Source organism: Rhinolophus hipposideros (assembly GCF_964194185.1).
Source record: "Rhinolophus hipposideros genome assembly, chromosome: 4".
NCBI classification, from domain to species: Eukaryota; Metazoa; Chordata; class Mammalia; order Chiroptera; family Rhinolophidae; genus Rhinolophus; species Rhinolophus hipposideros.
The window spans coordinates 103,414,987-103,428,572 of record NC_138050.1 but is presented as its reverse complement, the minus strand read 5'-3'; the positions used below and the strand labels follow the sequence as shown (position 1 = coordinate 103,428,572).

The following is a 13,586-nucleotide window of genomic DNA, read 5'->3' as shown; positions in this document are numbered from 1 at the left end:
CAGAACTTCGAACGGAACAGATTATGTTAGAAAACCGAGGTACCACTGTATTTAGATTCTAGGACAGAATCAGAAGGAAAACTTTATCAGTAACTGTCTAGTTGATTTGAACTAGAGGGAAGGGGACAGGGCAGGGCGTCTGTAGGAAGTTACAGACTTAGAGAAAAGTGACAATTGATAGTTCCATAGCGTAGGTCTCTCCAGCTGGTAGACACTGTGCCAAACAGAATTCACTGTAGGGGAAAATCTTCACTTCACTATTTAAAGGAGCTGTAATAGAATTTATATACTCATGTGTAATAATTGTAACTCTTAAACCATCATGAGTTAACTTGTGAATGATAAAAAGATTGAAAAGGGATTTATAATACTTGATAAAATGTTTTTCCAAGGGGATAATATTTAGTGTTTAAGTTGGGTAAATCTTCTTTGGGGTATTCTGTCTAGCGGTGCATTGCCGGAAGGATTTCACAGAGCTGACGGTTGTAAGGTGTGTGAGATCTTTGGTTTGAATGCTGCTATAACCTAGTATTGGGTCCCGAAACTCACTAGTAAAGGGTCCTTGCCTTTTGTGGAGCATGTCAGTGTATATATAGGAGATTTAGCCGCCCATGAGTTTTGTTTAAACATTTTTTGCTTATCATTTTGTCACGTTTTCTGTAACTGTGCAAAACTGTCCCTTTTGGTTAAAACATGATTGTAACTCCATTAAGTTCTCGGCTTTTACTTCCTACAGGTTTTGATTTGTGTGTTTTAAGACATTTTCCCCTCTAACTTCTTTTGTTCTCTCATTTCCGTGGCTTTGAATCCACTTGTGATCCTAGGACTATATTCCTGTCACAGATTCTTAACCAGTTTTTTTTCCCCAAGTATCCCATCGTCCAGTTCATCCATAGATACTAGAAAAGTCTCCCTTACATTTCTTATTCTTATCAAGAGAGGGTAGTTGTAGCCATTTACTTTCAAATCCAGACCAGTCTGGTCTCGGAGACCCTTTACCATTTGCCCTCTGCTTGTCATTTAATTTCCTCTAATCTCTCTCCTTTAACGGTTTGCTCTGTGTACTACTTACTGTCTTCTGCACTCCACTCAGTTTTCTGGTTCCTGTGTCTTGGCAAGGGAGGGTCCTCCTGTTCAGAGTATCTTGTCTTTGAAAGCTCAATTAACAGCTTACTTCTTTCTACAAATGTTCTTGTTGTTATCAACTCACTCATGCCTTCTTATTTTTGCTTTTGCAACCCTTTAGTAATAACATATCTGTGTAACTAGATTTGTAACAGCCTGGATACGAGTCCTTTGGTCGTGTTTGTCTGCCTAGCACTATTGTAAGGTGTGTGAGATCTTTGGTTTGAATGCTGCTATAACCTAGTATTGGGTCCCATAACTCACTTGTAAAGAGTCCTTGCCTTTTGTGGAACATGTCAGTGTATATATAGGAGATTTAACCACACATGACAGTTTCGTTTAACCATTTTTTGCTTATCATTTTGTCACTAAGTTTTCTAGACTAAGAATTAGGGAAGCTTGTTTTATTCCTTGTTCATGCTGCTTTTGGATTAATTTGGGTGGTTTGTGACTTTTGACTTGTTCATGAAATAAGCCTTTCAAGAAATGCAAAAAACAAACCATCCAAACAGCAACAAAAAAACAATTTTTTTTAAGAAACACAACATTTTTGTTTTTTAAATGCCTGGTGTTGCTTTAAATTTTTAAATTCTGATCATATTTTCAAAGCATATTCCTTACACAGTGTTGTGAAGAGGCTTTTTCGGGTTCTGTGAAGGTAGTGCTGGATTCACCTGTGGGTGGTGCATGCACTAACCGGGGCTGTCTTTGCAGTGGACTGGATTATTGCCGATATCTTGGCCATCCGGCAGAACGCTCTGGGACACGTGCGCTACGTGCTGAAAGATGGCCTCAAATGGCTTCCGCTATATGGCTGTTATTTTTCCCAGGTAACCTTTTCTATTCTATTTTCTTTATATATATATATATGTGGCTTATAAAAAGTTCAGATTTTAAAATTTAGCATACACTTAATTTAAATGTATGGGTTCAGGGTGGGGGGTATTTTTATGAGTTTAATAGCTTATTCTAAATTGAAGTTATTTTAATTCATGTTTAATAGGGTATATTTATATACCTGTCTGATTACCCAGATAGTTAAATAGCAAAAATGTAAATGTACAAAAATCAAACAAATAGGAAAATTTAAAAGCATAGAATTTGATAGACAATTACCATAAGAAACTAAAAGTAATTATGAACTGTAGGATATAAAAAAAACAGTGAGCTCTATATGTAAAATATTGTGCTGAGTGTGAATGCCAGGTACATAATAAATATTCAACATGTGTTATTGCCCAAGATGCCCTTTAAAATTACATAAAACCTTCAGGGCACGAAACTGTATAACAGGTTCTTTTATATTCAGAAAGGGATTACTAGCATTTTTCTATGCCTTTTCTGAATAAATTATCTGATGCTGAATGTTCTAATTATCAAGTGTAAAATTTGTATGGAAGTCATGCCTGGTAATAAGACTTTAATAATAGATGAAAGAAAAAAGGCTAAAGTTACAAAGAGCTTTGAGAATATGTAGCTCAGAAAGTGCGTGCCTGGACAGATGCCAGCAGTGCCCCCAAGGCCTGTTGTCCGGAAGCCGCTGACCAGTGTGTGTGTGTGAGGTTGGAGTGCTCCAGTACTCGTTTCCTTTCTCCTCTTCTCCCGAGTCTTTAAAGGAAAGTCACTTTCGTATGTATTTTGATGAAAAGCATGGTAAACTACTGGGTGCATATAAAAAGTGGGGTAGATTACTAATAGGTGGACTTCACGCCAGGAAGTAAATTTTCCTTTTAAAGGGGCTCCTTTTCCACGACTTGAGTGAAGCAGAAAGAATGCTATTCACAGATAGCTGTTTACAAGCAAACTATGAGGAAATGGACTTTCAAGTTTTGAATTTCTTATAATTATTGTATTTATAAAATACTAAATATTTTCTCTGAATAGAAAAATACATATTAATATAGTACAGATATTCCGAAAAGCAAACATTTCAGACCGCCAGCTTGTGAACATTGTAAGGTGCAGTTTACCTTTGCAATCTGTTACCAAGTTCTGTTCCCCTCCCTGCAACCCCCCACCCCGCCCCAGCAATCAAAAGCAGGCATCTTGGGAACCGTATTGTTGTGTTAAATTTTTAAAAAATAAAAGTGCCAGGGAGTGCTTTTGCTTATTTAAGCCTTGTGAAGATAACTGGAGATATGTATAACAGCTGTGAGTGACCTCTCATTTACTCATTGATGTCATTTGTAACTGTGCACCTGTTTATATTCTTGTGCCCCAAAGCTGATGGCATTTTAAGTAGATCACAGATGAGTATTAATACATGAGTTGTAAATGATATTCTTCATGGAAAGAATTGCTTTTCTCCCAAGTGTTTTATTTTTACAGTTTTGCTTATAGGTATTATTTCTTCCTTTATTCTTTTAAACACAAAAGTCACTATTACACTTAAGTAATATTTAAAACAGAGTATTTGGGACTTCATTAGTCCTTCCTATAAAATGATGAACATACCTATAAAGTTTAAATGATTTTATAGCAGATGTAACTGTCTGATTATTAGGCAAGTTGAGGAAGGCCTGACATTCAGAAATAGAGGAAAGAAATGTGCTTTTTCTGAGACTTTGTTGCCTGATTCCATGAGGAGTCCTAGTGGGGTAAAGCTTTTTATGTGGAGAGAAGAACATTTGTGAATAGATTCTATAATGTTTTGCAAGAAATAGGAGGCGGCCAATGCACCTTTTGAAATAAAAAGCCAGTTTACACCAAATGTTCCCAGTCAGGGGCCTTGTGTCTCGTTTCCCTTTTTCCTTCATGTCCATTTTACTAGGATCCTTTCTTTGTCTTTCCCTCCTTGACCTTCTCAACCCTAAGACAGGCTAGGTTCTCAAAAAAAAAAAAAACACAGAGTAGTTTCAAGAAAATATCTGCAGACGAGCCTCACACATTCAGAATTCCTGGAAGTATGCTTAGTTTGGGGGGTTGTTAGGATTATAACCATTTAAATAGTGATCTGGAGGGTTATTGCACAGAGTAGACTGGGGATCTCGGATCTTTTTGTAAGAACATTAAGCTCCCATGACCAACCACAAAAGGTTTTTAATCTTTCCATTGTACTAACTTGAGATCAAACGGAACGTTTTAGGCTCCTCAAGCGGACTGGGGTTGCTTCAGACCAACGGGGTTGGTCATGCCTGCCATGACCACGTGAGGAAAAAAATACTTTTTCCCTGACTTGTGCCTGCCTGGCTGCAAAGTGTAACTAACATCCAGAGCCCAGGAATTGTACTTTACTTTGCACTGAATAGATGTGCCCTATTCTTTTGTTTCTCTGGGAGAAGAGATCAAAACAAGTGGGTGTGCTCACCATCTCGCAGCTCCAGCAGTGCCCAGGGGCTCATCTGCTGTGCTGGACTTCAGATAGAACCGGCAGTTTCTAGCCACAATGACGCTTTCTCTCTTCTCAAACCACACATGTAGTCAAGCCACTGAGCTGCTCAGAATTGTGTGTTTTCCAGCTGCAGCAGGTCCCGTTCCTCACATGTCACCTCGTCTACCCTGGTCTGTTTCCACGACCTCACGCTCTAACCTGAGTCTGTTTCTCACCTCCATATCCTTCTTCAAGTTGTTCCTTCAGTTTCACATAAATCCCTTTTCTCCTCTGCCTTTAAAGCCCAGGTTAGAGGTCATCATGAAACCCTTCCTGAGCCTGGCAGTTACTCTCCTTCTTCCATTCCGCTGTTATTTTGGGCTGTCTTTATTAAAACACTTACCAAATTCTCTTTATCTCTTACTTGTGTGCATGTTTCACTTCCCGACTAATCAGTAAGCTCCTTAAGGAAGGATACCTGGTCTTCATTTCCATATCTTTCCTATACCTGTGAAACAACTCCTCCGACGTTTTGAATTATAATAGACTTTCAAAGCAAGGTAAAAGGTAGGGAAGAAGTATTATGTAAAGAACAGATATAATGTCAGTGGAAGCTTGGGGAAATGTTTGCATTATATGCGTTCTGTGGCTTTTGGCTCTGCCATTGATTCTGTCTGGGCACACAGTGCCGGACGTTCTAGACAGCACTTTGAGCTGCTTCTCTGCACTCAGGCAATCGCGCTCATACCAGAATCGCAGGCCGTCACGCTTCCTCTCTGCTTTGGACTGTCCCCTCCTTGCTTTTCTCTGTCTATGTCCTTTTCTTGATTAAGGCAAAATCAAGTTCAGCCAGTCCATTTATTTTACAGATGTGTTCAAATTAGCACAGAGGAAAGCAACAAGTGTACTGACCCACTGCGAAGTTTTGATGACGTGCACTTATGCAGCGTCATTAAGGTTACCTGAATTTTTATAAAAGTGCCTGTATTAGCCTGCTAGGGCTGCCTCCCCAAGGTACCACAACTGGATGGCCGGAACAACAGAAATTGATTGCCTCCCAGTTCCGGAAGCTGGAAGTCCAAGACGGAAGGGTTGGTCTCTCCTGGGGCCTCCCTGCTCGCCGTGCAGTGGCCACCTTCTCTGTGTGCTCCTTCTGCGCACTCACGTGTCCCGTCCTAGTGACCTCTTCTCCTAAGGCACCAGTCCTAGGAGGGCCGACACACCCATCCTCAGGGCCTCATTTAACCTTAATTACTTCCCGAAGGTCCCGTCTCCAAATACCATCACCTTGGGGGCTGGGACTTCAACCGAAGAGTTTGGCGGGTACAGTCCAGTCAACAACAGGACTACATACGTATCTGTACTGGGTCAGTTTTTAAAAACCCTAAAGATCATGCGTGTTGACATTTTAAGGACACCTCTTAGTGATTCTACAATAAGTCAGTAGAAAAGTTGAGAACTAAAATTCATCTGATTAATTGAGTTTTTATATTAAAAATGTATTTTTAAGAAAGAAAGCATTTTTTACTGCCAACAAAACTAAATGTTAATATATTTTCCCACATAATATGCAGTTTTACTTGAATTATGTTGAGACATAGGAGAATTTTTTCAGCTAATGTTCCTTAGATGCTAATATTTGAACGTATTAAATTTAGTTTAATTCCTACAATGTAATTTTATTCTTTACTCTTTGGGAGTAAAGTTACCTTTTAGATGCCTGGCCATTGGATAGTCTAATAGTAAATACTTTTTCCCTGATTGTTTTTATGTGGCAGCATGGAGGAATCTACGTAAAGAGAAGTGCCAGATTTAATGAAAAGGAAATGAGAAAGAAGCTGCAAAGTTACATGAACACAGGAACTCCGGTAAGATTTCACTCATTTTTATTATTTTCTTATCAACCCTCATTTTTCAGTGGAAGAATTTCGTTCGAATTTAAGAATTGCTAGGAACATACATTATCCCATGTGTAATGAATAATTCTGAATTTTGTTCCGGCAACAACATCCTCTAAACCTAGGTAGGGTCGCTTTGGGCCTCAGGAAGGTTGCTGCAGGCGACTCGAGCCTCTCCCGGGGGCTGTCAGTCTTGACCTTGAGGAGCAGTGGCAGGAAGGACACTGGTATCTTTCGACTATAATTAGAAAATGGGACTCAGCTTGTAACCTTACACTGGAGCTGCTCAGAGTAGCTCTCACTCCTTTTCCGCTTTAGTATCAGGTGGAATTTTAGAAGAAACCACTCTTTTCTGTCTGTGAGTATAAACTTGGCTTTCCTGTACATATTGAGTTATTTGAAAAGCCAAAAGCACTATCCATATCTACCCAGAATCATTCAGTGTAAATATTATTTTATAAAATTTCGCTCCCCCCAAAAAGAATCTCAGCCTTCTCTTTGAAGGAGGCCAGTTGCCGCCCAATGGCCCTGCCCCTGGCTCCCCGAGGACAGGGCAGCATGCCTGCCGTGACCACGTGAGCTTCATTCAGTCCCCAGACCCCGGGTGTGACACGGTTTGCGTCCTGTTGCTCAGAAACACAGCTCCTGGGTCCCAGTGCTGTTCTTTTTCCTTTCGTGTCCCCTGCCTCTCTTGTCTCCTCCTTTCTCCTCATCAGGGCTCATGGGTGGCAGCCAGAGCTTATATTGAAGGCAGCTTCCCAGTCAGCTGATGAAGTGCCCTGATGTATCAGCTTTTCACCTACACACATCCTCTAGTTTTTGCATTAGGAAATTGCTCCTGCTTTGGGATGACCTGGAGTAGAATGTAATGAGATGAACAAAACTTCTTTATCCTGTTCCTACTCACCCCTGAGGACAAAGCGTAGCTTTTCGAAAGGGTCTGTTTAGCCTGAAACCATTTGGTATGTTGGGGCAGAATTGGGGTCATTGCTTATTGGTCTCTGTAAGACAGAAGAGGTTGTCAATACATATATCCACTTTCCTTTAGAAAAATTATTTAAAATTTCAGCATCAATTTGCACATCAGAGAGTCCATCCCACTTGTCCAGTCCTGCTGTCTGGTCACCCCAGGCACAGGTGGCGGCCAGGAGGTTTCTCCTGCCATAGGTGCTGCATGCCCCGCAAGGCAGTACAGTGCCATGTAACGTGGATTGTAGCGTGCTGAGTGCTACCCTGGAGTGCTCAGGACTGTTCAGGCTGAGAAGCCGTCCTGTGCCTTCATGACTTTTTTCTCTGGCTGCCTTCATGAGTTCCTCTTTGTTTGGGATTTGCAGCAGGTGAACTACTGCATGCCTGATAAATATGCCTCCATATTCATCTTGGTTGGTTCTCTGAGCTTGGGTCTGCGGTTTGATATCTGTCTTTAATTTTGGAACATTCTTGGCCATTATTTCTTTAAATGTTATTGTTACCCTGTTCTGTCTTTCTCCATCAATTATACATGATTTGGCCCATTCGCTATTGTTCTGTAGCTCTTGAATGCTTTTTCTTTTGGGGGGCTGTTCTTGCACATTCTGTGTGTGTGTGTGTGTGTGTGTGTGTGTGTGTGTGTGTGTGTGACAGAGAGAGAGAGAGAGAGAGAGAGAGAGAGAGAGAGAGAGGGAGGGAGGGAAGGACAGAGGAAGGGAGGGAGGAGAATGGGTTATTCCTGTTGACCTGTCTTCAAGTCCACTGACCCTTCCCTTGCCTTTGCCTGCTCTATGAACCATTCCAAGGCAGTCTTCATCCCCGTTACTGTTCTTCCTTCCTAGTATTATTTCCTTTTGGTCCGTCTCATAGTTTCCATGTCTGTGTGGAAAGGATCCCCCGGACTGAAGGTGTCCACCTTTCCCATGGCAGCCTCCACGTGCCACCCATAGTTAAGCCCCTATCTGGTCATTACAACCCCGGGGCTGTTTCTGAGTCTGAGGACCATGATTGCTTTGTCTCTTCCGACTGCTGCATCTGCCCTGCGTTTGTCCCTCCTGAGCTTTTGTTGAGTAAGAAGCACAGCTGAGATTGAAGTCAATAGTTTTGCTACCTGAGGATGGATACACCTTCCTTTCTCTGGCATTGTAGGCCTGAGTCAGTGTAGTCAGGAGCTGTGCTGGATTTGGGTCTTCCTATCACTGGAATTCTTCCTGCAGACTTCACATTCCTGTAGCACCATTACGTTGTGTGTGGGGAGGGAGATGTTATGCTAGAGCTTTTCTCAGCGCCTGTTCAACACTCAGCCATTTTGTGCTGCACTCACAGTTGGTCTCCCTTTTCCACCTGTCCGGGAATAATCCTCTGATACCATTACTTAGCTCTGCTTGGTTTGGCGGTGGGAGGAGGAGAGGGGAGGTGTGTGTGGCTGTCCTGAGGAACTCCTGGCGGTGGAGCCTTCTCTCATCCTGCCTGGCTCCTAGCTGTGCACCTGCGCCCAGCATGCACTCCTCCACTGCTCTGTCCAGCGTTTTCCTTTCTGTGCAGCCCCCAGCTGCACTGGGCTTCAGCCATGTCCAAGGGCAGCAGGGCCTTGTTACCTTTCCAGCAGAAACTAAAGACTGTTGTCCATAGGAAGGGCAGTGGAGCAGGGTCTGGACTGGGCTGGCTGCCTTTCCAGTGCTGACTGCCCTTCTCCTCCCTCGGGCTGTGTCGTTAAGATGCGTGCTCAGGCCTCTCGCCCAGACCCGGGTTTTCTTTCTCTGTGAGTACACAGTGAAGTCTGTGGAATAGAGCCTGTGCGTTCTGGTAAATTCTGTCTCTGTGGGCCCAGGGCTGCTTCTGTTTCAACAGCTCACACTCAGCCTTTTGTAATGTGTTAAAAGTTGTAGCTGAGTCTTTTCACTGGCATCTGTTGGCATTGGTCCCAAGTAAACAAGTGCTTGCTTCTCATCTCTCCTTTGAGTTGCCTTTCTTCCCTTCGGTTTTGGGTGAGATGGGTGCCTTGTAGCCTCAGCTCTCTGAAGGGTTCAGTTCGCAGATTAGCCAGTGTTCTGTTGTTGTGGGGTTGGGAGCAGTACTCTTAGCATTCTGCTTCCTAAATGGAAGCCTCCCTCTGTGTTTTCGGTAACAAATTGAAAAACTTGGAATAATCTTAGATTTACAGAAACTAAATGAAAAAGCAGCCTGTGAAAAGGGAGAATATACTTGCAAACCACATACCCTGCACGGCGTCAATTTCCAAAGTACATGAGGAGCTCATGCAACTCACTAGCAAAAAAATCAAATAACCCCAAAATGGGTGAAAGACTTGAATAGACATTTCTCCAAAGAAGACACACAAAGGGCCACCAGACACATGAAAATGTGCTCTGTGTCACTAGTCACCAGGAAATGCCAGTCACAAGCACAGTGAGACACCACCTCACACCTGTCGGAAGGGCTGTTATCTACAAGTCAGAAGATAAATGCTGGTGAGAATGTGGAGGAAAGAGAACCCTTGGCTGTTGCTGGTGGGCCTCTGAATCGGTACAGTCATTATGGGAAACAGAATGGTGGCTCCTCAGAAGATGAAAGCTAGAACTACGCTATGATCCTGCAGTTCTATGTCTGGGTGTGTATCCAAAACATACATACTTACTGTCTTGATGAGCTATCTGCATTGCAGCAATGGCACCGTAACCAAGCTGAGTGTCAGTCAACAGATGAGTGGGTAAAGAAAGTATGGTGTGTGTGTATGTTTGTATATATGTATTCAGGATATTTTTACAGAATATTTTTCAGCCTCAAAAAAGAAGGAAATCCTGTCATTTGCGACAAGATAGCACAGGAGATGTCTTTACTTCCTGAAGTGTTATTAGTGAGGTCTGAGTGATATACAGTAAGCTACAGACATACCTGTGGTGTAGGGTTAGCTGGGTTTTGCTGTGTGCACGCACCGTGAAACCATCCCCATGGTCACGAAGATAAGCGCACTGTTACCTCCAGCAGCCTGCTTGTGCGTCTCGGTGCCTAGTCTGTCCCGGGCAGTCCTGGAGCTGCTTTCTGCTACTACAGTTAGTGTTTTCTGGAATTTTATCTAAACGGAATCGTAGTTAGCACTCTTTTTGAGGGGAGTGGGTCTGGCTTCTTCCACTTTGCATAGTTATTTTGAGATTCATTTATAACATAGTGGGGATCAGTATTTTTGTGTCTTTCTACTGCCGAGTAGCATGTAATTACATGGGTACACCACAGCTTGTTCCTGGTTGGGGCTTTAAAAATGAACTTCTAAGAATGTTCCTGTACAGGTCTATGCATGTGTGATTCGCCTCTTTATATTTATAACAGTGTCTTGAAGAATCAAAGTTTTTAATTTGTCTTAAGTTGAATTTGTTGACTTTTCTCTCATAATTTCTTCTTTTAGAATCCTGTTTTAGAATTCTTTGCCAAATTCAGAGTTGTGAGATTTTTCTCCTGTTTTATTCTGGAAGTTTTATAGTTTTAGTTTTACATTTAGGACTCTGATCCATTTTGAGCTAATTTTTGTATATGGAGTGAGGTCAAGGTTCATATTTCTGAGTATGAACATCCCTCATCACTGACTGAAAAGGTCGTCCTTCCCCACTGTTTGCAACAAATTGGCTGCCCAGGTAGGGTCTACTTCTGGACCATTAATCTGTTCCTCCAATCTATATGCAACCCCCTGGCTAATGCCAGCACTGTCTGGATTACTCTTGCTTTATAAGTTTTGAAATGTGACTTAGTTCAATCTCCTAAATTTGTTGTTTTTCACAGTTGTTTTGGCTAATTTAGATCCTTTATATAGGATCTCTATATATGCCTTTATATAGCATCTCCATGTAAGTTGTAGAATCGGCTTGTCAGTTTCTACATAAAAGCTTGTTGGCCTTTGAATTTGGACTGTTTTGAATCTTAGATCAATCTGGGGAGAATTAATGTAACAATATTGACTCTTCAGATCTATGAGCACAGTCTATATTTCTGTTTATTTAGGTTTTTAATTTCCCTCAGCAGTGTTTTGCCATTTTTTTAGTGTACAAGTTTACACATCTGGCAAATTCATCCCAATGTTCCAAATTATGAAATTCTTAATTCATATTTTTGATGCTACTGTAAATAGCATTTTAAAAATTTTAATTTCTGATTGTTGATAGCATCTAGACATACAATTGATTTCTGTATATTGATTTTCATCCTGTAACCTTGCTAAACTTATTATCTCACTATCTGTAAAAATATTCTTTAGGAATTCCTATAAAGACAATCATGTCATTTGTGTATAAACAGAGTTTTACTCCTTTCTTTTTCCCCTGCATGTCTTTTATTGCTTTCTTGCCCATTTTCCCAGGCTAGAGCCTGCAGTGCAGTCTTGATAAAACTGGTGACAATGGACAGCCTCGCCTTATTCCTCGTCTACTGGGGAAAGCACTTACTTGTTTATTTATGTTACCATTTTTTAAATCAAGGTCCCATCATCCATTTTATGTAGCTGGCACATAGTAGGTGTACAAGAAATGTTTCTTGAATGTACCCTGAATGAATAGTTTATTCTTGCTTTCTTGCTGACCATCAGTCTTCTTTAAAGGAAACATCTAAGAGACAGAAAATAATACCACAGGACTTATTAACCGTTCAAGTCATGAATCATTTTGTTTATAAATGATTGAGCTAAAGGCTAATAACCATAAGCAAATGCTTTCATGACTTTGAACACAAACTTCACTGACTCAAAATGTATTCTCACGAGAAGGGGTTTGGGAATTAATGTTAGTATTTTTTTTTCTTTTACTTCTAGTTGCTGGAATATAATAAGGAATTCTTTTTTTTTTCTTAATTTTACAAAGTTTTCTACATTTCTTGACCACTCTGGTTAATCATCATTATCAAATATGAAGACGCATAACGCAAACTATTAATTTCTAAGTTAGGCAAAGAGTGGGTTTTGAAGACTATTTTTATGGATGACTGAAAGCTTATGGATTTGCATGGAAGCTGAAAATGCAAAATTTTAGAGCTACCATTGTACCTGTTTTCAAATGAGATTGTGGAAGAGATTGATCACATGTGTGTCTAATGAAAAAATTTTGAACTCTCATGTGAGTTCATTAAGTAGGTTCATAGCTCATTTCGATAAGGGAGAGCTTCTGTACTGACTGTGTAGGTAGACGGTATTATCTGGGGTCTGGGGAGGATTGAACAAATGAACGTGGTTTGAAAAGATTTGAGGAAAGTCTTATTTTGTCTTGTCTACCAAACATGTAAGTTCTAAAGTTAGGAGTTTTTCTCTGTATAGTTTTACTCTTTCTATTTTCACTTTCCCGGGCAGATAAATGTAAAAGCTTAGACTCAATGATTACTCAGTAAACATCCAGCTTGATATCCTCCTTTATTTATAAGTACATTATTTTAATTTATGAAGTGGCTTTTAAATTGAGTCACTTAAAATGTATTAAAGGAGCTCTACAAATAAAATAATACTGTGTGATTTTTGAAATGTGAACGCTTACTACCTTTTATGTTGTGGAAATGTATATATTTTGTACTGTTTTTCTCAAAGAAGATGTACTTAGGGACACAGATGTCTAAAATTTGGACCTTTTTCAAAGTCATCTTGCAGAACTTAGGGGGGAGAAAAGCTCTTTCGTTAATAACTCAAGGCTTTGTCTGAGTCAACATTTCGTGGTCAAATCGTTATTTCGTGAACGTGAGCACATAATTAGAAACGTTTGATCCTTAATGACTGACCTACCCGTGAATGTAGGACTGTGTTTTGAATACAGTCTGTGTTAAGACTTAGCTGAATGTTTGTACTTGACAGGAACATCATATGGAAATGAATAAACCCTTTTCCCACCCCAGGAAATACTCTCTTAGCATTAGTAGGGTTCACACTGGTAAATTAGCAACAACAAAAAATTCACACAAACAAACCAAACATTCTTTATGCTTCACAGATGTATCTTGTGATTTTTCCAGAGGGAACAAGGTATAATCCAGAACTAACAAAAGTCATTTCATCTAGTCAAACATTTGCTGCTCAAGAAGGTAAGTAAACATTTGACTGTATTGGACAAAATAATTTTTAAAGATAATAACCTTTTTAATTTTTGTTCCTAGACAAGATACTTATGTTTCGCAACAATTGAAATGAATGAACATATTTATTCTTTGAATAAATGTATGCATTACCTCTTGGGAAATGAAGTTTCTTCTCGTGAATTCATATGCATGTTATTAAATATCTGTGAGAGATTAAATTCAAGTGCTTGCTACAGATTTTGATG

General features: G+C 40.4%; 1 protein-coding gene across 3 annotated transcripts in view; it reads left to right on the top strand.

Moving 5' to 3' along the window:
- The window catches only part of AGPAT5 (1-acylglycerol-3-phosphate O-acyltransferase 5), a 53,452-nt gene that overhangs the window by 19,349 nt on the left and 20,517 nt on the right, over positions 1 to 13,586 (top strand). For all 3 annotated transcript variants that reach the window (XM_081046990.1, XM_081046989.1, XM_081046991.1), the window contains exons 3-5: positions 1,840 to 1,955; positions 6,214 to 6,303; positions 13,257 to 13,347. In XM_081046990.1, coding sequence (XP_080903116.1) covers positions 1,840 to 1,955; positions 6,214 to 6,303; positions 13,257 to 13,347 — 297 coding nt within the window. The remainder of the gene's footprint in view (positions 1 to 1,839; positions 1,956 to 6,213; positions 6,304 to 13,256; positions 13,348 to 13,586) is intronic.